General features: G+C 33.6%; 2 protein-coding genes across 2 annotated transcripts in view; one reads left to right on the top strand and one right to left on the bottom strand.

Annotated features, from left to right (window-relative positions):
• Positions 1-10,484, top strand: part of LOC106468473 — a 55,886-nt gene extending 45,402 nt beyond the window's left edge. Inside the window, exons 8-9 of the mRNA XM_022396802.1 lie at positions 8,329-8,561; positions 8,990-10,484. Of these exons, the coding sequence (XP_022252510.1) occupies positions 8,329-8,561; positions 8,990-9,801 (1,045 nt within the window). The 3' untranslated portion in view covers positions 9,802-10,484. The remainder of the gene's footprint in view (positions 1-8,328; positions 8,562-8,989) is intronic.
• Positions 10,485-14,966: 4,482 nt separating this feature from the next.
• Positions 14,967-26,670, bottom strand: part of LOC106468470 (scavenger receptor class B member 1-like) — a 54,681-nt gene continuing 42,977 nt past the window's right edge. Inside the window, exons 10-12 of the mRNA XM_013928899.2 lie at positions 26,030-26,084; positions 23,497-23,652; positions 14,967-21,627 (exon numbers count right to left, since the gene is read on the bottom strand). Of these exons, the coding sequence (XP_013784353.1) occupies positions 21,580-21,627; positions 23,497-23,652; positions 26,030-26,084 (259 nt within the window). The 3' untranslated portion in view covers positions 14,967-21,579. The remainder of the gene's footprint in view (positions 21,628-23,496; positions 23,653-26,029; positions 26,085-26,670) is intronic.

Below are 26,670 nucleotides of genomic sequence, written 5' to 3'. Positions count from 1 at the left end.
TAATCAATAAGGCCTAGGGGGGGGTCATTATAGTACAAGGAAAAATAAAAAAAACTAGAGCAAATAATTACATAATATCAGTTTACTATGTTGGGATTTCCTACTCGAACTTTACTATAACAACATGCGACTCGCACAAGGGGGGGGGAATGGGTTTTACCAATATTTTGTGGACAGTTTTGACATCTAACTGCTATCAATACGACCTCTACAGGTTCAAATCGTTTAAAACTATGCTATAATCTCCTTTCGGGAGATTTATATAAATTAATTTTTCGTGACAACTTGTTAAAAAGTTGAGTTTTCTTTTTTAAGTTGTAAAACACAACTATGAATTTGAATGCAAACTTTTTATTTCATTTTTTTCTTGGCTTCCATGATCTCAACGACCCCCCCCCCCACCAGTAGCACGGGGGCGTGTCAGCGAACTTACAACGCTGGTAGGCAGAGCGCAGATAGCCCTTTGTGTAGCTTTGCGCTTAACTACAAACAAACGATCCCCAGTGGTTCAATGTTAAGCTTCAAGGCTTATAACGCTAGAATCTGGGGCTCGATCCCTGCAGCAGACGCATCACATATACCCCCCCCCCCATTAGATAGCTATTACTTAATACTTCTCAAGTTTAATAAACGAAAAATGATAGTTCTGTATACTAGAAAGATAGTTACTGGGTCATTATTTTTAACCAACTAGAGGCCCGGCATGGCCAGGTAGTTAGGGCGCTCGACTCTCAATCTGAGGGTCGCGGGTTCGAATCCCTGTCCCACCAAACGTGCTCGCCCTTTCAGCCGTGGGGCGTTATAATGTGACGGTCAATCCCACTATTCGTTGGTAAAGGAGTAGCCCAAAAGTTGGCGGTGGGTGGTGATGACTAGCTGCCTTCCCTCTAGTCTTCCACTGCTAAATTAGGGACGGCTAGCGCAGATAGCTCTCGTGTATCTTTGCGCGAAATCCATAACAAACAAATCAACCAACTAGGAAACGGGAAATTCCAAGTTCGGAATAATAAAGCGGCCTTCTTGAACTCACTTGGCAGTTTCCGGTCATAACTAGGCCATAGAGGAAGTGACAGTTAGTAGATCCTGTCAGTTGGCTACGAACACGGATATGTCGTGAGAAGAAAACAAACACAGGCGGTGTGGAAAAGCAGATAACTATTCATAAACTTATACTTTATATTTTTCGTGTTTTTTTTGAACTTGTGATTTTGATGGAAAATAAGGTTTCACGTTCGGGCAATATTGATGCTAAGGTTTCACGTTCGGGCAATATTGATGCAAATCAAGTGAATGTTTCATAATTGTTTGATTCCACGAGTGACTTTAATATGCCCACCAGCCTTATAGTTTGTTAATGTTAAATAAAAGTGAAGAAACTTCCTTAATGTTATTACCAACAAAAGAACCACAACCAAGATTACCTCCCGATTTCTGATGATCTAGCATGACCTGGCGGTTAGGTCATTCGACTCGCAACCTGTGGGTCTCGGGTTCGAATCCCCGTCACCGAACATGTTCGCCCTTATCAGCCATGTGGGCATTATAGTGTTACATTCAATCCCACTATTCGTTGATAAAAGAGAAGCCCAAGAGTTGGCGGTGGGTGGTGTTAACTAGCTGCCTTCCCTCTAGTCTAACACTGCTAAATTAGGGACGGCTAGCGCAGATAGCCCTCGTGTATCTTTGCGCGAAATTCAAACCAAACCAAACCGATTTCTGATCAAGAGGTCATCGCTAAAATTGATCCTCCCTGGTCCAGAAGATGGACCGACTCCGGATGAAGAAGAAGAGATTATAGATCCCGATGCCGTAATGTACCAGATTTTTCCCCCTAAAATATGATTTTCCTGCTGTAACAAAGGGGAAGAAAGTCCATTGCTTGAAGTGCCTTTATCTTTCTTCAAGAAAATATTCCAGTTTTACGAGCATCGAATTCGTTGTGCTAGTTATATAAACACAAAAATGTATTCCGACAAACTGTTTGTTTCAGAATGTTTTGCGCTAAGCTACACGAAGCGTTGTCTCTGTTTTGAACTGCTCTAACTGAACATTTAATATTATCAATACGTATCTGTCTATCTATACCTATTACATATCTATGTGTCTATCTTGGATCGTTGTATTCTAAATATGAAAATAACCGTAAAAAATCAGTTTTTACAACCTATCCTTTATCAACTATTGTGGTTTAATTGTTTATTAAGCACAAAGCAACACAATGGGGTATCTGTGCTCTTTCCACTACGCGTATCGAAGCCTGAATTTTAGCGTCATAAGCCTACTGAGTCAGAGGGGGATTAAGTTATTCATATCAAATGTTTTTCAGTTGAATAGCGCATAACAACACAGGTCACTACATGTAAAGCGATTATTCATAAAGTAACCATTCGGATCACGACTCTACTGTCGACCAAATCCTTAGCCTAATTCTGATTAGTTATGATCAAATAAAATGTATGAAAAATCATACTTTACCTTCTGGGATCAGTTGCTAAAACTTTACTTTTTGGATCTGTACTCTTATACTGATAATTAAATACACTTGTGTAAGGTCACTATTCTACTAATGATAACTAAAACTTTTACTTTTGGATCTGTACTCTTTTACTGGTAATTAAATACACTTGTGTAAGGTCATTATTCTACTAATGATAACTAAAACCTTTACTTTTTGGATCTGTACTCTTTTACTGATAATTAAATACACTTGTGTAAGGTCACTATTCTACTAATGATAACTAAAACCTTTAAGAAATTACAGATTCGTGTTTTGTTTTGAAGAGAAACACATCTCGTTTTTTATATATTTTTAAACGAACACATTCTCTAGTTCACTCAGGTGAAATGTTTCTATCACAGTTCAACTTTCGCTGTTCTACGTCACCTACATACTCAGAACACCCAAACAGTTTGAGTGACGTCATTTCTGAACGGTTTAGGTGAACGTGACATAAGCGCGACCTATATTTTTAAAGCTACAAGAGCAAGTAACTACCATATTATTAAATTCCGAAAGGCAAATAGCCAAATTTAGCAGTATTTTCTTTTGAAATCTAAGAAGCAAAGAGGGGGGAAAAAATGACGCAAGAAAAATTATTGTTTGAAGTAGTATAAAATGACTTGTTCTACAAGAATAATGTCATTCATAAAAGTGATATTGTTGAGAAAAAGGCTTCCTATTCAAGGTATTTTATATTGTCGGGAGTTCTTCCACAAGTCTTAATCAAAAAAGGTAACACGTGTTTAATTTTCTTAAAATGAAAGATAGAATAGCAAAATAGGCTTGATAAATGAAAAAAAACACACAAAAAAAAAAAACGGGGGGGGGAGTATTTGTTATCCCCCGTCTCGTTTTCTTTATTTTTAAACTGTAATTCATGTTAGTTAGTTAGTTTGTAATTAAGCACAAAGCTACACAATGGGTTATCCGTGCTCTGCCCACCACGGGTATTGAATGTCGGTTTCTAGTGTTGTAAGTCTGCAGGCATACCGTTATGCCACTGGCGGGGGGGGGGGATTCCTCTTAGTAAGTTACCAACAGTTTATCACGCGTCGAAATTAGTTATGTAGTCTCTTTGTTTTGTAGGTCTTGAACGTACTAATAAAATCAAACGAGCACTGGGGTCAGGGCAAAGGTCGAGGTGGGCTTGGGAACAGTAAGACGTGACATTATTTTTTCTGTTAGATCAAACAGGATTGCGCTACTTATAAGGGAAGGTCCTTAATCAGTGTTTAATATACATATATATATTTTACAGATTTCGTTGTTTGTAATTGATATTTGCCGAGAAACGTTGTAAAGAGAAAAGTATGACAGTTAACATATTTGTTATACGTTGTAGTTAGTTCTCAACAACCCGTAGATAAATGCGTTGTATACTTGTTATGAAGCCCGCGATATCTGTAACCGGTAAATGTATAAACAAGAAAACTGTGAGCAGGTTTTATACATTTATTAGAAAACAAAACATTGCACGAGGCTTTTACAGTTATTAGGTGCTCAAGATATTGGAGGTTTATGTAGTTATTAGGTGCTCAATATATTGGAGGTTTATGTAGTTATTAGGTGCTCAAGATATTGGAGGTTTATGTAGTTATTAGGTGCTCAATATATTGGAGGTTTATGTAGTTATTAGGTGCTCAAGATATTGGAGGTTTATGTAGTTATTAGGTGCTCAAGATATTGGAGGTTTATGTAGTTATTAGGTGCTCAATATATTGGAGGTTTATATAGATATTAGGTATAAAATATTGGAAGTTTATATAGTTATTAGGTGCTCAAGATATTGGAGGTTTATATAGATATTAGGTATAAAATATTGGAAGTTTATATAGTTATTAGGTGCTCAAGATATTGGAGGTTTATATAGATATTAGGTATAAAATATTGGAAGTTTATATAGTTATTAGGTGCTCAAGATATTGGAGGTTTATGTAGTTATTAGGTGCTCAAGATATTGGCGGTTTATGTAGTTATTAGGTGCTCAAGATATTGGAGGTTTATGTAGTTATTAGGTACGTTACACAACAATGTGTCCACGAGATACGTTACACGAAACCATACCAACAGTTTAGATTGAATATGATATTCTTAAGCCTTGTATCATCCATGTATATATCTTAGAACTAGGGACTAGGTGGCATCAATTCCCCTGGCAAGGCAATAGTTGCGGTCATGGGATTTTCCCTTTTATACTTATGATCAAGGGGGAGGGGGTACTATTCCGTGCTTCATTATGATCGACGGTATTCCCCATTTTACTAAATACTCTGTATTTCCGCATTTGCTAACTGATTTTTTTTACTGTCTTTCACAGAGGGCAGGATTCCGATTTTAATGAAAATAGTATTTAAATGAATTATTAACTCGCAAATCCCCAGCACGTCGTCACGTGATTGTCTTAAGCTGAGAATATTTCAGTAAAAGTTACTGCCGATTTTAAGGAGATCAAAGAAATCCGAAGCTCAGTCGAATATGTTATTTTACTCTCTCTCTATGAATCGGATAATCCTCAAGTTTTGTTTTTAAGAACAAAACCACATTGGGCTATTTGCTGTGTTCACCACGGGAAGTCGAACTCGGAATCTAGCATTGTAAGCCCGTAAGCTTGACGTTTGTTGTAGGTGTTCCTTGGCAAAGATAAATGACCAATATATATAACGTTTTCAAGTGTTTATACCATTGTATATAATGTGAACGTTTTTCACAACGTTGAGGAATATAGTTTTTTTGTAGATCTGTATTACGTCACCGGTCAAGTAATTTCAGTTTCTAAAGTCACGTGACTTTTACGTATTCAAGAGTACACTGTAACAGTCACGGCTATGTATTGTTTCTTTTAGTTAGATTTTTTGTTTGTTTGTTTGTAGTTGAGCACAAAGCTACACACACAATGGTCTATCTGTGCTCTGCTCACCATGGGTATCGAAACCCGGTTTCTAGCGTAGCGGTATAAACCCGCAGACATACCACTGTCGGGCCACCAGATAGATTAGGCTTAAATCATTGCTAGATAATGTATTGTTGTGTGGTTTATTTAGTTTTTTAAATCATAAAGTATTTACTGGACATTTTATTGTTTGCTACAGTTAAAGGCTTATAAACGTACCTAATTTAATGACGCTGATATTAGTTAATAGCGACGGTACCCAAGTGATGATTCACACAGGAGCCCCCGCAGAAATGTTATCATGGGGGGGGGGGAGCAAAGTAGTTACTGGACATTTTATTGTTTGCTACAGGGGCAAAGTAGTGTGAAATTGTGAAATAAATAAAAAACGCGTAAATTCATATACGTATGATGAATGAATAAAGGAGGGCAAGCGTCCCCTTACTCCCCCGACGCCCATATCAATACATCTTATTCTTTATTATTAAGAAAAGTATACTTAATCAGCTATACTTATTACCAAGATGTTTCTTAGTTTGCTGTGATTGGAAGTTAATACTGATAAGTCAGTGTTAAATAGGTAGTTTGCCGTGATTGGAAGTTAATACTGATAAGTCAGTGTTAAGTAGGTAGCTTGCTTTGATTGGAAGTTAATACTGATAAGTCAGTGTTAAATAGGTAGCTTGCTGTGATTGGAAGTTAATACTGATAAGTCAGTGTTAAATAGGTAGCTTGCTGTGATTGGAAGTTCATACTGATCATTCAGTGTTAAATAGGTAGCTTGCTGTGATTGGAAGTTAATACTGATAAGTCAGTGTTAAGTAGGTAGCTTGCCGTGATTGGAAGTTAATACTGATAAGTCATTGTTAAATAGGTAGCTTGCTGTGATTGGAAGTTAATACTGATAAGTCAGTGTTAAATAGGTAGCTTGCTGTGATTGGAAGTTAATACTGATAAGTCAATGTATGTTTTTACTGAACGTCTACTACGGTATCTGAATTAATTAAATTTTATTTATTTGTGGGATGAAAACGTGCTATTAACCAAGTACGGGAGTACCATTTTTAATAAGATAAAAAAATTATCAATTTATATTTAAGTCATTCGATATATTTTATAAAGTCAATGTAATAAAAAAAAGACGACTTCCTTTTAAAAGTCCATTCTATTCAATCTGTTTTACCTTGAACTACAGAAAATGTACACTGTTACGAGGTTAAACGGGTGAATCCCCTTTTTTTTGCATAAAGATATCTGATGATGAGTTCCTCCTAAGCATTTCAATTTGAAACCCTAAATACAGCAGACGAAGAGCGTATTTCCCCAGCCGCAATGTCAGATTCTTAATATTTATATATTTTAAATAGGCTTAACAAAAAGGGGTGAGAAGGTTTGTCTGGAAGGGAGATATTGAGAAATAGGAATGTTAGCGGTTTTTAAGAAGATTAGAGGTAGAATAATTTCAAAAACACATTACAAACAAGATGGACGAATGGACTTTGAGATATATATATAAGGGGGGGTCTCATCTGTCGGACACACTTTGTACGTCGAAACTGTACTCTCGTACAGACGCTAGAGTAGCCGAGGTCGAGTTTCTTTCGTAACAAAGTGTGTTTTGCTTTGACGACGACGTTGATAAGGTAAGGCAGGTTAAACATACGAAAAACGATAAAAATGGGCCTAAGTGTTGTTATGATTCAGCGTACGTTTGTTCTTTTGAATTAAGGTTCTCGTATAAGAGATTTCAAAACGTACCATTCTTCAGCGTAAAGTAGATTCTACTTCATTCCAGCCCGATTTGTATTTAAATCATTCTCGTTAAGCTGATTTTGACTTATTCGAATGTTTCTACGGTCGGTAGCTTTAGGCCTTGTACGATTTAGTAATGTTAAGTTTACACTATCAGTTTGTCTAACTCAGGCTTAAGAAAATGTAATATCCTCTTTCCAAATGTGACATTAATTGTTTTGTCTTGTTCGGTGGGATCTCACTATTTGGTCTTTAACCAATATTGCTTTCAAGCACGGTTCTTCCGGGAATTCTATAAACTACTATGATCTTGTTCTGTTGATCACAAATTAATATTAAAATCATGATCAATACATCTGAAGTTAACATTAACCAGTTTCAAAACACTAACCATTATTTTTTTGAGTTTCGGAGATCAACGGTCTCCTTCTTTGGGGGATTTGGGTCAGATACATTGTATCAAAGGTTCTAAATCTGTGGTTCGCAGGCTTCCTCAGGGTGGTTCATGGAATGGTGTATACATCCAACTTTGGTTGGTCAAAGTTTTAAAAAAATTAAGATTGTTCCATGGCCGTAACCAGCTATGGGGGAACCGCCCTGTTTTTTTTTTTGTTTTTTTCTGAGCGATTTTTTTTTTTTTTTTGCTCTCCAAAACCTGGTATGCATGTATAAATTCATTCGTTCTACTGATAGTAAACGTATACCTGGCCTATATGTATACTTGAACAAACCCTATGAGTAGAGTGTAAATTAAACAAACCAAACACCCTCCGAAAACTGCAAAGAATGACTGTGAGAGGGCTAAAAATTTCAAAATTTTCCCAAGGGGCTTACAGCACCCCACCTCACCCCAGCTGATTGTCATTTCTTGTCCCAGTAAATTTCTATCTCTGGTTACGGCCAAGGGTTCGCGAACGAAGAAGGTAGATAGATTGATTGAGTGTTTTTGGGCAACAGTATTTATGTTCAGATTGAATATGGCTGGAAGTATTAAAAATGGTTAGATTAATTTATTTGAATTTTCGGATTTATTAACCAGAAACGTAATCCCCAATTCAAATGTATTTTTATAATTTATTGCTTCGTAACACAATCTACATGTATTTCAACTTTCTGTTTGAAATTATTACATTTAACATTATTTTACTTATTGTAGGAGTTACAGTGATTGTTGTTTCCAAGACAGGATGAACATATCGAACCAGAAAATGATAAATGAAGACACAGCAGACAATGACGTGGAACTGACTGGACGACTACCCCATTATGAACTGGTTCAGCGTTGTAAGAACGAACTGATCAATTTTCCACTTCCAATTACTCGTTCATTCCACCACGTGAACAAACACTTTAAAGATACAGTACCATCCCGTGGCCCTCAAGTCTTTCGACTGATGTCCTGGAATATCCTCTCCCAAGGTACCAAAACAAGAAAAAGAAAATTAACCTATTCTAGCAAACTACTTTAAAAATACTAAAATAAAACAACAACTTGAAGTAAATACACGCTTATTGTAAAACATTAATCTATTACGATGGTTCTTGAGCAAGGGAATATAGAAATACTTGAAAGTTTTGGTTGATTATTTTGGATTAGATCTATGTATCTAATTTTTTCATTGATTGGCTATTCTCTTTCTAGTTAGCAGGTCAAAATTAGGGACAACTGTGCTAGAACCATACGAATTTCGAGTTTTAAAAAGTTATGTCCTGTATTTTACCAAGTTTTAAAAAGTTGTGTTATGTATTTTACCAAGTTTTAAAAAGTTGTGTTATGTATTTTACCAAGATCTTTAGAACTTCTTATTTAATTATATATATATATATTTTCCTATATTGTGCATTAGCTATAGGAGAAAGGATTGATAATTTTGTGGCTTGCCCACTGGAAGCTCTAGACTGGAAGACTCGTCGGTGGAGGATTCTGGAAGAGATTCTATTTTATCAACCTGATATAATCTGTCTACAAGAAGTGGACCATTTTAAATTTCTAAAGAAGTCTTTGGGAACATTGGACTTTTCAGGCGTATTCTTTCCTAAACCAGATTCTCTGTGTTATTACATTAAGGATAACAACGGACCTGATGGATGTGCTATTTTTTACGACACCACAAAATTTCGGTTAATCAAAACAGTCACTAGGGTTCTGGAAGTTCTAAACCACAAGACAAACCAAGTTGCAATCCTCTGCATCTTCAGACGCAAACTGGACAATCGCGAAATGTGCGTGGTCACCACTCATTTAAGGGCTCGGCAAGGCCACGCCTTAGCGGAGTTCCGAAACAAACAAGGGAAAGACCTTTTACGATTTATACAGGAAAATTATAGTAAAAAACCTTTGCTTCTTGCTGGAGATTTCAACGCAGAACCAACCGAGCCCGTATACAAGACTTTACTGTCCTGTCCAGCCCCCAAACTAAAGAGTTCTTACACATATTTAAGTGAGTCTCGAGAGGAACCATTGTTCACAACATGGAAGATACGAGAAGAAAAAGAATCTTGCCACACTTTGGACTATATCTTCTTCACACAACGAGACTTCAGGTTAGAACAACTTCTGAAACTGCCATCAGGGGAACAAATTGGAGCAAAGCGAGTCCCTTCTTTGCGCTACCCTTCCGACCATTTTTCGCTTGTATGCGACTTTATATTTAACTAGTTTCCCACAGTTTAGAGTTCCTGCGTAGAAGAGTGAAGAAAAAAACACTGCCCTATTTTTTTTTTTTTTACCTTGGTGACATCGAGTGTGGCAAACACGTGTTAAGAATGAAGTAGAAACGTAGTAGCGTTTTCCTTGACCCACCAATGTAAGTTTGCCTCCAACGCCCCTGTTTATACACAAATAAAACTTAATTATGTATAAGACTGTACTAGCAGTTGCGCACAATCTAGAATTCATAATTAGCAATCACATTTATAATTATTTAAGACGGTGATTGGCATAGATAATCTGAACAGTGTTCATTAACACGTAACTAGATGTAATTCAACCGGAATGACATCTAATTCAACCAGTATAAATGTTTATTTCAACTAACGAATGGCTTCTTCAGAACACTTGAACAGTAATACAAATGTTTTTCCAAGAAAAATTACATTTTTGTAAATATATCATTCTTGAGGTTGAATGTTTTAGGTTTAACAACTCTTATTCGTGTATATCCTTCTCCTAATAATGAGAGATAAAAGTTTGAACATCAAGTTACTTTATGTATGTAAATAAAGATTAAATCGAAAAAAATTTACAGTTCAAAGAGCTTCGTATTTATGTACCGTTTTTGTCTTACTTCTATAAAGCAGATATTACAATTCGTTATTGGTTTGATTTATCTTAAATTTCGCGCAAAGCTACACGAGGGCTGTTTGCACTAGCCGTCCTTAATTTAGCAGTGACGGACTAGAGGGAAGGCAGTTAGTTAACACCATCTGCCGCCAATTATTGGGCTACTCTTTTATCAACGAATAGCGGGATTGACCGTCACATTATACTACCCTCACGACTGAAAGGGGCGAGCACGATCGGCGACGGGAATTCGAACCCTAATCATCGGGCCATACCAGGCCTAATTCGTTTTTACTTCAGTAATATAGAGGGAGAGATATTGATAGTAATGGTTCTATTTAAAAAAAATTTAACACGATTTACTCAACCACAACTTAAGAGTTATTAGGTCGTTCTTTACCCTTTGATTAAAAAGTAGCCTAAACGTGTCTTATGCATTTAGCAACATTTTAAAAGTAAAACTTAAAATCAACTACAGTATAAATATTCGATGTTATTCAAAGTTGTATAAATCAAAGTGAAAAGAGAAATGTTTCAAATTATTTTTACAACCAATTTTTTTATAAGATTAAACGAATAAAAACCAATTAATCATATAACACGTGAATTAAAAAAAAAAAACGCTTGGAGATTAATATACGACGTGTAATATATGGTGTATGTAAGTCAATTAGGACTGTTGATTTTTTTCAGCATATCGCGTGTATTACATGAACGTAATCAAAGTTGCTTTGTAAACAGGCCTCAGCAAGAAAAGACTAATAATTATTGTTATCGAATTGTTCGATTCGTTTCTGTTAAAAACTTTTCAAACAGAGGGGCTGGAATTTTTTTCAACAGACCAACAACACACAAGTCTGTAGATTGGTAGTTTGTAATATGTAACATCACAATAACGCTGATGATAATTTTTAACACATCATTCTTTAACGGTCCTATACAGTTCCCATGAACGAAGAATATAATGCCATTTCAACTGTACACAAAATGTGCTTCACCCCACTACTGACGAAGCATTTCGCTCAATACCAGAGCTCATCAGGTCGGTTGGGAATGTAACATCACAATAACGCTGATAATAATTTTTAACACATCATTCTTTAATGGTCCTATACAGTTCCCAAGAACGAAGAATATAATACCATTTCAACTGCACACAAAATGTGCTTCACCCCACTACTGACGAAGCATTTCGCTCAATACCAGAGCTCATCAGGTCGGTTGGGAATGCAACACACAATCTCGGTCGAAATGCTATTTATAACAGTCATTTATGAGATATGCATCGCTATGGTATAAAAAGCGTATGCCAGTTGTATACCACATAATATAAACGTCTATACCTGATTCATCAAGAATTGATAGTAGTTCTAAAAACATTCCTCGTTTTCAATCATGTTATTTTTACTTTTATTTGTGGCAAAGTACACGAGCAGATTTCGACTTGATACCGCAGGACGCCCCTGGTGTCTCAGCGGTAAGCTTGAAGACTTATAACGCTTAAATTCGGGATTTGATCCCTACGGTGGACACAGCACAGATAGCTTATTGCAGCGTTTCTCAAACTTGGGTCCGCGAGGGTACTTTACGGGATTCGCGAGTAATAACCGAAATTTCATAAAAATATTTTCAAAATATGATTTATAGAATAAAAATATTTTTCGTAAAATTATATTACATATATGAATTAAAACATTTAACGTTGGAACAGAGCTTTTAATAAACACATCGATAGGTTTGGGGATCTGCGAAACATTTTAAAATTTAAAGTGGTTCTCGGGGTTACTAAAATTTTAAGAACCGTTGTCCAGTTGTAGTTGTATAGCTTTGCGCTTAACAATAGACAGACACTAGTCAATGCGGTGTCTTTCGCAGCTTCATCAGGTGTACTTCGCAACCACGCGAAAGGGGAACCACTTTCAGGAAAACTTGCATTACCACATTCTAATGGTAACCTTGGGAATTTACCGTGACTGTTAAGACCTTTATCCCTGCCAGCCCTTTGCCCTTGTAACTTATGTTTTTGTAAATCATAGGTTATGAAAAACAACAACAACATCATATCATGATATCGGAAAATCTTCATTTTGAATGATAATTGCATAGATTCTTATTTAAAATATATGCTGAAACTGGGGCTGGCTAAAATCAAAGTTTCTGCGCGTGTGTGGCCCAAATAACGGCTTAAGAAACTGTCAGTAATCACAATGATTACAGTGATGGTTAACAACATTTAAATATCTGAAACAGGGGATGGCTGAAACCTAATCTTGTGCACCAAATAACGGTTTCAGAAACTGTCAGTAATCACAATGATGGTTAACAACATTTAAAGATCTTTGTATACAGCTTATATGGTCAACGAATAAATATTACGAGCCCCCGTGGTAGGCAGAGCATAGATAGCCCATTGTGTAGGTTTGTACTTGACTTCAAACAAACATTGCGAAACCTTCAATTTTTTGAGACTCTCGAGTTGACAAGTTGGGTTACTCTAAAGCATAAAGCTACACAATGGGCTATTCGTGCTCTGCTCGCCACGGGTATCGAAACCCTACTTTTAGCTTTGTAAGCCTGCAGACTTACCGCTGAGCCATTGGGGAGCGATTTGACAAGTAAATATATACCATGACTGACGTCCATCTTCATAGACTGTAGTAAAATGGCTCTCATAGAATTAAAGAAATTGTGATTTTTTTTCGTTTATATTCACCCTACGTTGATTACTGCTATTATTAAAATACACAATGACAACAAGATGCGTTCCTATGGTAACTGAGAGAAGTCTGGTTAACACTACCAACTATCAAACCCAGAATTTTGAGAAGATCATAACACGGTCACCGAACCACTGAATTTCGTAATTAATTTAAGTAATAAAAGGAAATGAAGCTTTTCATTCAACGGCCTCAAAGTTTTCTTATCAGAAAGTTGTAAAAGTTAATTTATTTAATACCAAAGTAGAAGTTAAAACACAATTGGCCTACTTCCCAACTCATAAATTCCTAGGCCTAACTCATGAATTCCATTTCTCAATTTTAATTAAAAATACTTTCAAAATTAGCAACTGATTATTTATAACTTTTAATAATACATTTCTACTTAGAAGCAAATTACCTTGAAGTTGTCATTTTGACCCTAAACACAAGTCTGTAACTGTATCTTTTTAACAAAATTTAACTTTAATGTTTTCTCATACTAGCAGAAACACCGCCCTACTGGCGGCTATTTGTACAACTAATTACTAATTGTAGTATTCATATCTCATTTAAAATAATTTAGAAAAACTGAACATTTTCTAGAAAAGGATTTTTCTGGGAAGTCCTGCACAGGAAAAAGTGTTCGGATTGTTATGATATAAACTGCAGTTCTTTCATAAATTAAAAGTGGTACAATTTATTGAAAAAATAATAGTTTTCTTAGGAACTCCAGTTTCTCAGTACTATATTTACAAATTTCATCAATAAAGATATAATCAAACCCTAGTACAGTCCTAGTGAAAGTCGCGTTGTTTTTGCGAGGAGAGTACTTTTATTTAAAATTGTGTTCTGTGATAAAGAAATGGTTGTTGCACATTTCAAATTGTCTGAATCCTTAATACCTGAGGAGTGATTTATTTCGTTTGTGGTGCCATTCAATAGATGGCACTACATATATAGACACATATACACACGTTCATTATAGTAAGATTAGTAGATTAGAGTAAACATACATTGTTCGCGTGCCATTCTTTAACGGTACGATTGTCGAACTAGTTCGTCTCTGAAAATCACAAACAACAACAACTTTTTTATTTATTTATATACTCCTTTTTGATCAGTGTTTATTTGTCTGTTGTATTTAACAGTTTGAATGTTACAAACATTTATAATTATTGGTCTCGCAGCTTTGACTTAATAAGCATTATTCAATGCGAGAGCAGAATTTTTTGCCTACCAGCGATTCTTGAACAGCAACTTGGAAAGGCCTGAATTCAAGGGCACAAAATAGGCCTAAACATCCGAAAAAAAATTTCATTGTTTACATTACCCAGTTGATATTTCCAGCAATTCAGTTATGATAAAAAGTCACAGGAAAACGTATGTACTCCCCTTTCTAAATAGTTGTGTTTTCTGCACTGTACAACATCCATGAATAATGTTATATTTGAATTTCTGACGACGGGTAGTTTCGAACTATGTCATTTCTTGTAACGGTGTGTACGCCTTTTTATAAGCAAGCGAAGAATGACTACACTTGTACTTGTCATAAGACATTAGTATTAGGCCTATTACATTTTGAAACACTACTTAAAATGTAATAGGCCTTATACTAATGTGTTATGACAAATATAATTATGCCAGTTCAGCCCAGTCCCCTAATGTCTCAATGATAAGAGTGAGTGCTCGTAACGCTAAAGTTAGAGGTTCGATTCCACACGGTAGACACAATGCATATAACTTTCAAAGAGAGGTATACAAGTTGGTTCGTTTATCATAAATACAATAACTTTACAATTTATTTACTGTAGATCGAAGAAAGAGCACTTACTTTACTCACAGTAAGTATACAAAACTCTTTATTAAACACAGACAAAGCATGCTGATATACAGAAAATAACCAGATTACGATATATAAACAGCGCTGCTCGGAATGTAATTACCAAACACGCCCCGAAAGGCACAAATATTATCACTCAGTAACCAGAATTGCTTTGTTGTAATTATTATTAAAAACATATCTAATTTCAATGTGACAAATGTTTTATTATTGAATATTAAAACACTGAAAAAAAGTGCCTTAAAAATATCGGCTTTTAAGTCTGTCTTAAAAGTAATAAAAATACAAGTGGTCAGACTTCGTTGGTCTGGGTTTTTATACATAGAGCTCTTAACACTATGTAAATATGTAGTAAAACACTCGTAGTGTGGTATTTTATAATTAAATTCTATTTTTTTAAAATATAAATTCAACATCTATTGCAACTCTTCTACATAAAAGGAGGATAACATTGTATCATCTACGTGTAGTTTCAAGACTAGGAACAGCAGTGACCTGTGGTACAGGGTACACCAAAAATTGCACAGTATTGTTAATATCATTACATCCAGTACACATAGAACTTGAAATAGTCCTTAAAACTGTCAGTATCAAGTAGAAATAACTTATATTGTCTAGTATTACTTCTAACAACAGTACCCTAACTCAGGCAGACTTCTCACAATATCAACAGTATTAACATTTTCTACATAGTTGAGGTTTCATGGTGGCAGAAAAAAAAAGTATATATATGTATAAACTTTATCCCAAGTTATTCACTACTTATCCACACCCAACAGCTGTTTTATGAAACTCCCTACAGACCACAACAACTTAATATTTAAAATAACATTCTACTTGTTGGAACTGCAATTAATTTTTGAGAGGGCCAAAAACAGGTGTTTTTATTCTAGTCATTCACACAAGTTGTGTTTGCAGTAACAAGTGGTTTTGTGCAACTATGTCTATATCCAAAGATATAGAAACATCAAGGGTGTGTATTATAAATTCTGAATGTAATAATTATTTATTATTAAACAGATTAATCTGACAACAGTTAATCTGTAGGTGGTAATGTTACAAATAAAATAAACTTATGGTAACCATGAAATGATTTTAGGCTAAAGGTTTACAATCTGGAAAAACCTTAACCATTAAAATCTTAATCATTTATTACATGTTATTCCACTTAAGTCACATCAAAAGAAATGTACCGACTGCTCATCGTACAAGTAAATTTACCCAACTTACTTAGAACGATACAAATAATGAATCGAACAATAATCACAAAATGTGACAGAATAATTATACGACTTCAAGCCTCCTACCAAAACTCAAAGTTTGAATGTCAAGCCCCATTATGGAAACAAAGACTATTATAATTCTAATATCATACAAGTCTTTCGTGAAGTTACTAATGCTTTGTCTCATTCACACGGGCTAGCAGTGTGAAAGACTCGGCAGGTTCTTTAAGAAAAAAAAATAATAAAAAATCAATCAATCGTACAATGTAACTTAGTTTAAGGCCTCGGTTATTTTTCAGGTGTACTTGTACTTGTCATAAGATATTAGTATTAGGCCTATTACATTTTGAAACACTACTTAAAAGTTTAAGGCCTTGGTTATTTTTCAGGTGTACTTGTACTAATTTACTCAACTCTACATTTATTCATGTTTCCTTTTTGGCTTTATTGTATAAACGAAAGAAAAAAAAGTTTGCCACTATTTCTTTTGCATTGTATAATTTTCCTTATCTATGACAAAATAAATTATTTAATTGTTTGACAAGTACTGACATTACAGTAAATGTTCCGAGCTTTTGTCTATTTTTTTTTTTTATGCCTGGATCTAGAAACAAAAAATCAAATAAACAAAAGGAAAAAAAAAATAACATTCCAACATTTTTATTGTTATACTTCACTATTTCTGAAATAATTTACAGTTTAAGAAATAATTTGCATTTTCTTTTACTTTTAAACTGCGTTTTCTTTACCTAGACTATAGTAAATGACTGAGTCGAGACTTTAATTAATAATATATCAAACTTTCCTTGAAAGAGTGTTTGTATATCATAGTAGTGTCTTTGTCTATCACATTTCCTTTACTGCTGTTGTTGATAAATAACTGATAACTCTAAGCAATGGTGCAAGTAAGTTTCCTTTACCCTCTTTGTGCATGTCTTTCAATCAACAAATTAGCCTGTTTTATTGAGTAACAACAACAATATTAATGCCCAACAGTAGTTTGTTAATAAAATACTGGATAAGTTGAAAGATGGGGCACGTGCTAGTCGACCCCCAGTGTAAGGTTGTCCTCAGAAGGCACAGTGGATAACTACATGCTGAAACATGGGGTACATGCTAGACAACCACCAGTAATGGGTTATCCTCAGAAGGCACAGTGGATAACTACATGCTGAAACATGGGGTACATGCTAGACAACTCAGAAGGCACAGTGGATAACTACATGCCGAAACATGGGGTACATGCTAGACAACCACCAGTAGTGGGTTATCCTCAGAAGGCACAGTGGATAACTACATGCTGAAACATGGGGTACATGCTAGACAACTCAGAAGACACAGTGGATAACTACATGCCGAAACATGGGGTACATGCTAGACAACCACCAGTAATGGGTTATCCTCAGAAGGCACAGTGGGTAACTACATGCTGAAATATAATAAGTGCCATTCTTTTGAAATACCAAATATAATTTTTATGGAATAAATAGTATATAGTAATATTAAACAACAAGGTTTGATTTTAGTTTTAGCTAAAGCTCCAATATTTCCAAGGGTATTCAAGCACTTTATAAAACATAAAATTTGTCTCTATGATATTAGCATGTCTGTGTATTTTAAGGCTTAAATTAAACATATTGTCTTAGAATAAGACTGAATTTTATAGTAAGAACGACAAAAACTTAATGTCAAGCTCTGTTCTCTGTCTCTATTATTGGATGAAAATGTCACCTTAACTTTGTACGCAAGACTTAGATACATTGACGGTTACACAGATGTAATTAGCTTCATGCCGTTACTAATGGACACAGCCGGCTATGACACACACGAGGCTATACCCGTGTTCTCTTTGTTTCTGTTAAAGCATTTCACGTATGTAACCACAGCACGTTCTCAAGTTTGTCTGTTCCTTTACACAAGTCAGTGACACAGAACTTAATGTAAGTCATACACACAATCAGATATCAAAATCCCCCGGCTTGTTGATTTATTTTTGTGTAGTTAAGCACAAAGTACACAATGAACTAGCTAAGCTGTGACCACCACGGGTATTGAAACCCAGTTTCTAGCGTTATGAGTTTGCAAACGTACTGCAGTGCCTGGGGAGGGGGGCTTGTCAGCTTAAACTATGCTCATCTTGAAAAATAGTGCCTATTGACCAAAGGTTTCAGACTTACCACAGTGCCATGGGGGAGGTGGGAGTATCAGTGTAAACTATGTTCTTCTAAAAAATTAATGCCTATTGATCAAAGTTTCCAGACTCACTGCAGTGCCATGGGGGAGGTGGGAGTATCAGTTTAAACTATGGTCTTACTTAAAAAAAAAAAAAAGGGCCCAGGGACCACAGTGTGTTCCTTATATACACACACACTACTACAATAAAAAAGAAGAATGCTTTTATCTATTATATATACAGTTTGTTAATCTATTAATATCTTTGGTTTTTACCAGTTATATATATATAGCCATCAAATATTTGTGTAAACTAGAGTTACTCTCACTCATTTATCTATATACGTCCACCCACTGATCCATCTTCACCTCTTTGTATGGCTAATCAATTATCTGTCATTTACTTATCCTACATAAAACACAGTAAATCTTGAAAAAAAAAAAACTCCTGAACTTGGGTGAAATTTCACTGTCTCTTGTTTTCATTCTAACAGTAATGTATTATAATAATCTTAATTTGGCCACCAGTGGGACACCCACAGTATGTACAATTATATTCAAGTTAGCCAATAGTATCATTACAAACCTAAAATAGTCAGTTATAAGTTAAAACCTCTTTTCTCAAGTCTTATTCACATTTATATATGCCAAGTTGTGGTAGAACTGTATTCTAAAAATCCACTGTCATCTACCTATATATATATATATATATTATGTATAAAGTTTATAATAAAAATCACTATTATACAATCTGATAATAGTTTTCTGACAGATAAAAACATTGAACTGTTTCGACTCAAAAAACCTAATTAAGATAAACAGTGCACAAAACTTATAACTAGATGGAATGTACCCTGTCAGAGATAAGTTGTGTCTATTCTATGATAATCCATTTGGTTTTGGTGAACCTGATTTTTAAACTACTTTTAAGACGGTTAATAATTGTAGTCCTTGCTACGTTTGGTCAGCTTTCTCGCTAAATATCGTACGTTTTTAAGGAAGTAAAACTAACACTACACTCCACAGAGTAAGGTTTAATCAAAATCTGTTCAATACTTTTTGAGCAGTTAAGTTCACATTCAAAATAACGCTAACAATCTCAAAAGCTTTAAATCATTAGTAGCAACTGGAGTTAAAGATTTTTGAGAAGCTAGTAAACGCACAGTTTATAACACTTAAATAGACAGAAAAAAATGTTGGACCTCAAACAACATAACTAAGGGGTCATCAGGTCATGTTGCTACTGAACATACAAGTGGAATAGGTATTTATTTTAAGACAAATTGTTAAAAAAAAAAAGTTTCTTAATTTGAGTCACTATTTATTTTGACCAAGGTTTGTAATATTCTGAAGCCACTACTAACAGTTCTACAATTACAAGCTATTTTTATATCACTTTATAGACATGCTCTATGCTGTGTGTGTGTGTGCGTGTGTGAACTGAGCCTAGGCACTAAATCAGTTTCTAAACTTTGGCACTCATTAGAAAGAAGTATACCAATACTTTGTTTTCAGTTTAAATGTTAAATTCTCTTATTTCAATGCAATTTATATGAAAAAAAGTAAAAAAAAAAAAACTTCGCAAGACTATACCTGTTTCCTAAATTGATGTTCAAGCAATTCTCTTATGCATTCACATGTTCAAGTTTATTCCCCTCCAGTGTGATTAACGTACTTTACACGAATCACTAAAATGGAACTTAATATATATAATAACTATGTACAAAAAAACAAACATTTATCAGCAGTAAGTTACCATTACCTATACTATATATATATATATATATATAGAACCATCTCTGTGTTGCCAAATTCCATAGAACTTTAGATAACTGGAAAAATATCAAATTTGGTTTATAAGCTGTCGACCTCTATGCATTGAACTATTCTTATTATTATTAATATCCTTAACCTAAAAAACTGGTTGAGCATGTTGATCCACTGAATTCCTTTTGTGCAAGTATGAATACCAAAGACCTTGCTTATATCACCCACAAGAATCAACCTAACCGTTACGCCTATTTTTAGCTATTGTACAACTGCCACTAGTTTTAGATATATATTACTATCTTAGAATGTTATCTCTATAACCCTGAAAATACCTGAACTAATGACTTGTTACAGGAAGGAGTTTTATACACATGGTTATCTATAAACTAATGTGATAAAATAGTTGTGGCTTAAATCTCCAGTGATATTTAGATATGCCATTTTTTTTTCGTAGTTCAAAAACCTGCACATCACGATAACAAGTTGTCTAGTCTGTTTTGCTAGTAAGTGATTTTTTATATATATACCAAGCTATTTATATCTGCTTATTTTGTTATAATGACACTAAAGTTTAGGAAGAGACAAAAGGAAAAATTTTAGGTTGCTTTAACATAAAATTAATATTGTTTTCAGTCAGTGGTTACAAATATATATAATAATTGAAACCGTCAGTACTTGGTGAAACTCCAGGTACGTTTTTCAAATACATCATTTATTGACCACGGTTTCGCTAGTAAAGGCATCGCGAAACCGTAGTTGTGAATAAATTATGAATTTGTGAAACAAACATCTGTCTTGTTTTCCTGAATTCTGTATATATAATAACATATAAAGAAACACTGCTTGTTACCAGTCACATTAATACCTTATACACAAGCCAATAAAAAAGTCTTTCAATAATGAGGTCAATGAAAATTAAACACTTATACATATATATATATTTTTTTTTAACAGTGCTGAATGACATTTAACTTACAAGAAAATTTCAATTAAAATATATTTGCTACCATTAATAATGTAATTAAATTTTACCATAATTAACCATGTAGTATTTATACAATCCTCTAACTACGTTATTACAGAACAGATTTCAAAATACTGAGCATGTGGTTTCTTCTAAAGTTTCTATCCCAATAATGAAGTGTGAAAAAAAAAAATGGGCTTCAATAGTGAAAACAGGATTTCAATTCAGCATGTTACTCGTAAAGCTATAAAAATAATAAAAATGGTCCTAAACCAGCAGACAAAAATATCACATCGAGAACATCCTTCTGTTTCAAAAGTTGATCACGACTCTCTTTGTAAGTGGTTTCACCTTCCCTACGTCTGCTTCCAATCTTGTCCAGTACCCACACAAAAAAAAAACAACAACAACTGGTACCTGAGTGTTGAAACGAAAAGGACACTTGGTGATTTGTTACAGCATGTAAATTAAAATCTTCACTTTTTCTCAATAATCTTTCATCGGCACACCATCGTACTTCCCTTTACCTTGTTTCTGAAACAATTAAAGTAAGAAATAAAATGATTTTTTAAACAAACAAAAAATTTTAACTCTGTTTAAACAATGAAAGAATAAAATGTTGTTTTTTTGTGTGGAAATTTTTCTGTTTAAAAAAATCATAGTAAACTGAAAGTATGCTATTAGCAGGGTCTGGTTAATTACCATAATATCTCACGTTTGTTCTATATAATTATTTACTAAAATACCTGGTACGTGTTCTACATGGTTATTTACTAAAATACCTGGTACGTGTTCTACGTGGTTATTTACTAAAATACCTGGTACATGTTCTACATGGTTATTTACTAAAATACCTGGTACATGTTCTACATGGTTATTTACTAAAATACCTGGTACATGTTCTACATGGTTATTTACTAAAATACCTGGTACATGTTCTACATGGTTATTTACTAAAATACCTGGTACATGTTCTACATGGTTATTTACTAAAATACCTGGTACGTGTTCTACATGGTTATTTACTAAAGTACCTGGTACATGTTCTACATGGTTATTTACTAAAATACCTGGTACACGTTCTACATGGTTATTTACTAAAATACCTGGTACACGTTCTACATGGTTATTTACTAAAATACCTGGTACGTGTTCTACATGGTTATTTACTAAAATACCTGGCACATGTTCTACATGGTTATATACTCCGGTAGTTAAATAAATTAATAATGTATAACATGTACCAGGTATGTTAATAAATAACCATCAAACAAATGTCAGGTACTTTTGTTTTCCCTAGATTAGTTAGGTCACATTCAAGGTTATTAATTACTATACTCGGAGTGATGAGATGAAAGCTGAAATTGTACTCATTAAGACACAGAAGTCAGTCCTTACTAGAAAATATTATGTACTATGAATGGCTCTTATCTCTTCATGTTTATCTTTTTTTGTATTATTATTATTATTATCATTATTAAGGAACATTGTGAGGATATTAAAAGAAATACTGAAAACAGTGTGGGTTAAGTAATTTCATAATTTACTTTATAATTAGTAAATTACACCACTTGCTAATCTGTTCATCCCTTATTAAACCAGTTGTTTTGGACTGAATTTAAATAAAAGAAAATTTGATCATAGCAAAGATGTTGTGAATCAAAATAAATACAAAACTCATATAACTAAAGAATAAAACTTACTCTTTTTTCTCGCAAAAAAACTTGTATAATTTAGAGAACAAAACTTCTTTTTCCTCGCAAAAAAAACTTGTGGAACTAGAGAATAAAACTTCTAGTAGAATAAAACTTACTCTTTTTCTCGCAAAAAAAACTTGCGTAACTAGAGAATAAAACTTACTCTTTTTCTCGCAAAAAAAACTTGCGTAACTAGAGAATAAACTTACTCTTTTTCTTGCAAAAAAAACTTGTATAACTAGAGAATAAACTTACTCTTTTTCTCACAAAAACTTGTATAATTTAGAGAACAAAACTTCTTTTTCCTCGCAAAAAAACTTGTGGAACTAGAGAATAAAACTTACTCTTTTTCTCGCAAAAAACTTGGGTAACTAGAGAACAAAACTTCTTTTTTCTCGCAAAAAACTTGGATAACTAGAGAACAAAACTTCTTTTTCCTCGCAAAAAAACTTGTGTAACTAGAGAATAAAACTTACTCTTTTTCTCGCAAAAAACTTGTGTAACTAGAGAATAAAACTTACTCTTTTTCTTGCAAAAAAACTTGTATAACTAGAGAATAAATCTTACTCTTTTCCTCACAAAAAAACTTGTGTAACTAGAGAATAAAACTTACTATTTTTCTCACAAAAAAAACTTGTACAATTTAGAGAACAAAACTTCTTTTTCCTCGCAAAAAAAACTTGTGTAACTAGAGAACAAAACTTACTCTTTTTCTCGCGATTTTTATAGCAAAGAAGAATGTAAAAGTCACTATTATTCCCCCAAGTATAACCAAAATAAAGGATCCCACGGTTACATAATTTGGAAGATCACTGGTGATGAGTTGAAGTTTTTTAGCAGTTTCATCATCAATTGTAGCTACCTGTAATAACAGATACACTTTATAATATAAAGTAATTTTAAAATACTGAAATTACAGCAAAACACATATTTTAAAGGAACAGTGGAAAATTAAAACTTAAGCATTCTGAACATTATAAATATTTCTTTCACAACATAACACAATCCTAGTAAGGCTGGTATATTATGTTAAGCTAAACATTTACTGGGTTAATAGTACTCATATTACTCTTGGATCAGAAGTTATTAAACAAGAATAGCAATGTTTTCGAATGTTTTAAACATGCTTAAATATTGATTTTATGATGATTCTTTACAGTAAATAACTTGGAACTTTATTGTGGAAGAAGGCCCGAGTCCAGAAGTGGAAAATTACAGTGTACAAAAAAACGAAGATCGTCATATGGCAGAGCTATGTTGAGAAAAACAAAACTTTGGATGAAATCTAGACAGTATTTCTAATATTCATAATCCAAGTACATTCCTATGGTATTTAAACATAAGGACTATATTGAAGGGTAGGTTTTGACCTTTAAAGTTTCAAAAAACGTTAATGAACAAACACCTGAACCTTCAATAGTATTAATTTGCATAACGTACTGGTGATGTCACCATAACCTATAGCTTATATTTTGGCTGAAAGCCCTTTTATTTTACAAGTAATCCACATAAATGAAGTAAAACAATTAGGTTAAAAATATTTTATATAAAACAGTGATTATGTTTGTGTGTGTATATATAAAAAAATGTTGTTTATGTTCACATACTTGCTGTTACGTATGCTACTTTTATAGCTACAAACATTAAATTTGCATTGCAAGAGCACCCTTTTATAGCCAATTAAAAGAATTTCAGCTGACCTAAGTAAGTTCCATCTTTATTTAGCAATCACTATTCCAAACAGTTATAGTCTTTTTAACATAAAATTATTGATTAATTAAACATACCTCATAAACATCATTATAAACAAACAGCAAAGCCGAGTAACACTAACAATTTGATTAGAAAAAGTTACAAGAGAGAGAGAGAGAATGTTAATATCAGTCACATGTTTTAAAAAATAACGCTGTTGATGATTTAAACATATTACTAGGGGGGAAAGGGGGCTTGGAAGAATGTAGTTATACCAGTGTTCCTTTTTTAACATTAAAATTATCATTGCTAGCATATATTTTATGTTTCATGTTTATTTAACCATTTCTCTTACTAGGCATTCAGTACATTTCACTAAGCAATGTAGCCGTTAATGTACACCCGACACCCTTTTTTTTTTGTATATAATAACTTTTAAGTAATTGGCATCATAGAAATATTCCAACTGAGTAGCATTTAATGTGTGTTTATTTCTGAAATGTTGTTAAATGGTTTGCATTATTAAAGAAAAAAAAAACAGACTGTTTGAATGCTGCCTGACCAACCTTTGAACGTTTAGAACTTAGAACCATCTTCAAATTCCTGATTAGCAAACAAACCGTTGAACATAGCCCTAATAAACGTTCAGTGAGATTTTATATTCTTATATTAACATAGCATTATTCTTGATTTATCAGTTATTTCTGAATATATGCAGTTTTCATATAACATGTGGTCAAGTATGTAATTATGTTCTAGATGCCCTTATCATCCTCTGGAGGTAACACCTGTCCTACCCATGGTGGATGTGGCTGTAATGCTGCATGTTGTGCAATAATTTTGACAGTTGTTTTCTTCAATGGTAGTTCAGGTGGTATCTCAAAGTTGTAACCTTGTTTATATTGCAACTGAATTGACCAACAGTGACAAATGTCCTGAGGATATAGTATTACAGATATTAAGTATATAATACTAGTCTCTTAGTTAGCCCTCTCTCAAGCTGAAGTCCATGGTGTGGTATTTAAGTTTAAGTCCTTTTGTTTGTAAATAGTTAAACTCTGCTAAAGTTTAACTAACATTAATTAATTCTTAATAAACCTTTTTATAAGTTGTTAGGAGAACTTAGAGATATAACTATATAGTAAAGGTGCTGCCCTTATTAAATATTGCTTCATTGTACTTTTTGTATATTTGCATACAGTCTCTTTCTTTCTCAAACTTGGTCACAGTCAGCAAACTTAGAATTACTTTGTAATAAATATCTTGTTGAACCTCCTGCTGTTACTTGGACGTATCCATCTGCTCTAAAGTTAATTCAGTTCAAACAGAACATACCATATTCCTACTAATAAACTTTTTTACTGTTCATAAAAACAAAACTACTGTTGTAACCCTAAGTATGTGTGACTACTAATAAAGCACACTGTGCTATTCCCAGAACAGTATATTAAACACTAATGATTCACATAAAGGTAAACAGTACTATTGTAAATCCTGATACACTGAAGTTATCTTTTTATATTAAAAGTAAATTGTGCACGTTTTACCTGACTAAACCAAAAAATGGGAACGAAGCTCCTTGATGTAATATTTTGGAAAAACCTGTTGAAGAGATTTAAAAACATTAATTTGTTTTTCTTTATTGTTTTTAATCAAAAAATATCTATTTACAGAGATATATATATATATTTATATAAACAGAAATATAGTGTACAGATGTACAAAGAAAAATCTTATTTCAATCATTTAAATGTTAACAAAGATTTCCCAAACTTCCTTTAATTACCTAAAGAGCATAATGATTTGAATGATAAAAACAGTTGCACTGCTTATCCAATATTTGGAAGTTACAATCACTTTAAGCATTATCTTTTCTATAAAAGCCAAAAGAAATGTTACCCAATTAATGTTCAATGATGCATCAATTTAATTATACTTTTGTTGAAGTTAAGAGTTTTTAATTTGTGATGGTCAATGTCTGTAGGATGATGAACACGTACATCAGATAAGTGTATTATAATGTGTTAAAATTTGTTTCTGAAGCTCCATGGTCACTGTCTGTAGGATTGTAAACATTTACGTGGGAAGACTGTAGGATTATAAATATTTACGTGGGAAGACTGTAGGATTATAAACATTTACGTGGGAAGACTGTAGGATTGTAAACATTTACGTGGGAAGACTGTAG

The sequence above is a fragment of the Limulus polyphemus genome, unplaced genomic scaffold (genome assembly GCF_000517525.1).
Source record: "Limulus polyphemus unplaced genomic scaffold, Limulus_polyphemus-2.1.2 Scaffold3018, whole genome shotgun sequence".
In the NCBI taxonomy this organism is placed as follows: domain Eukaryota; kingdom Metazoa; phylum Arthropoda; class Merostomata; order Xiphosura; family Limulidae; genus Limulus; species Limulus polyphemus.
This window is presented reverse-complemented; position numbering and strand designations above follow the sequence as displayed.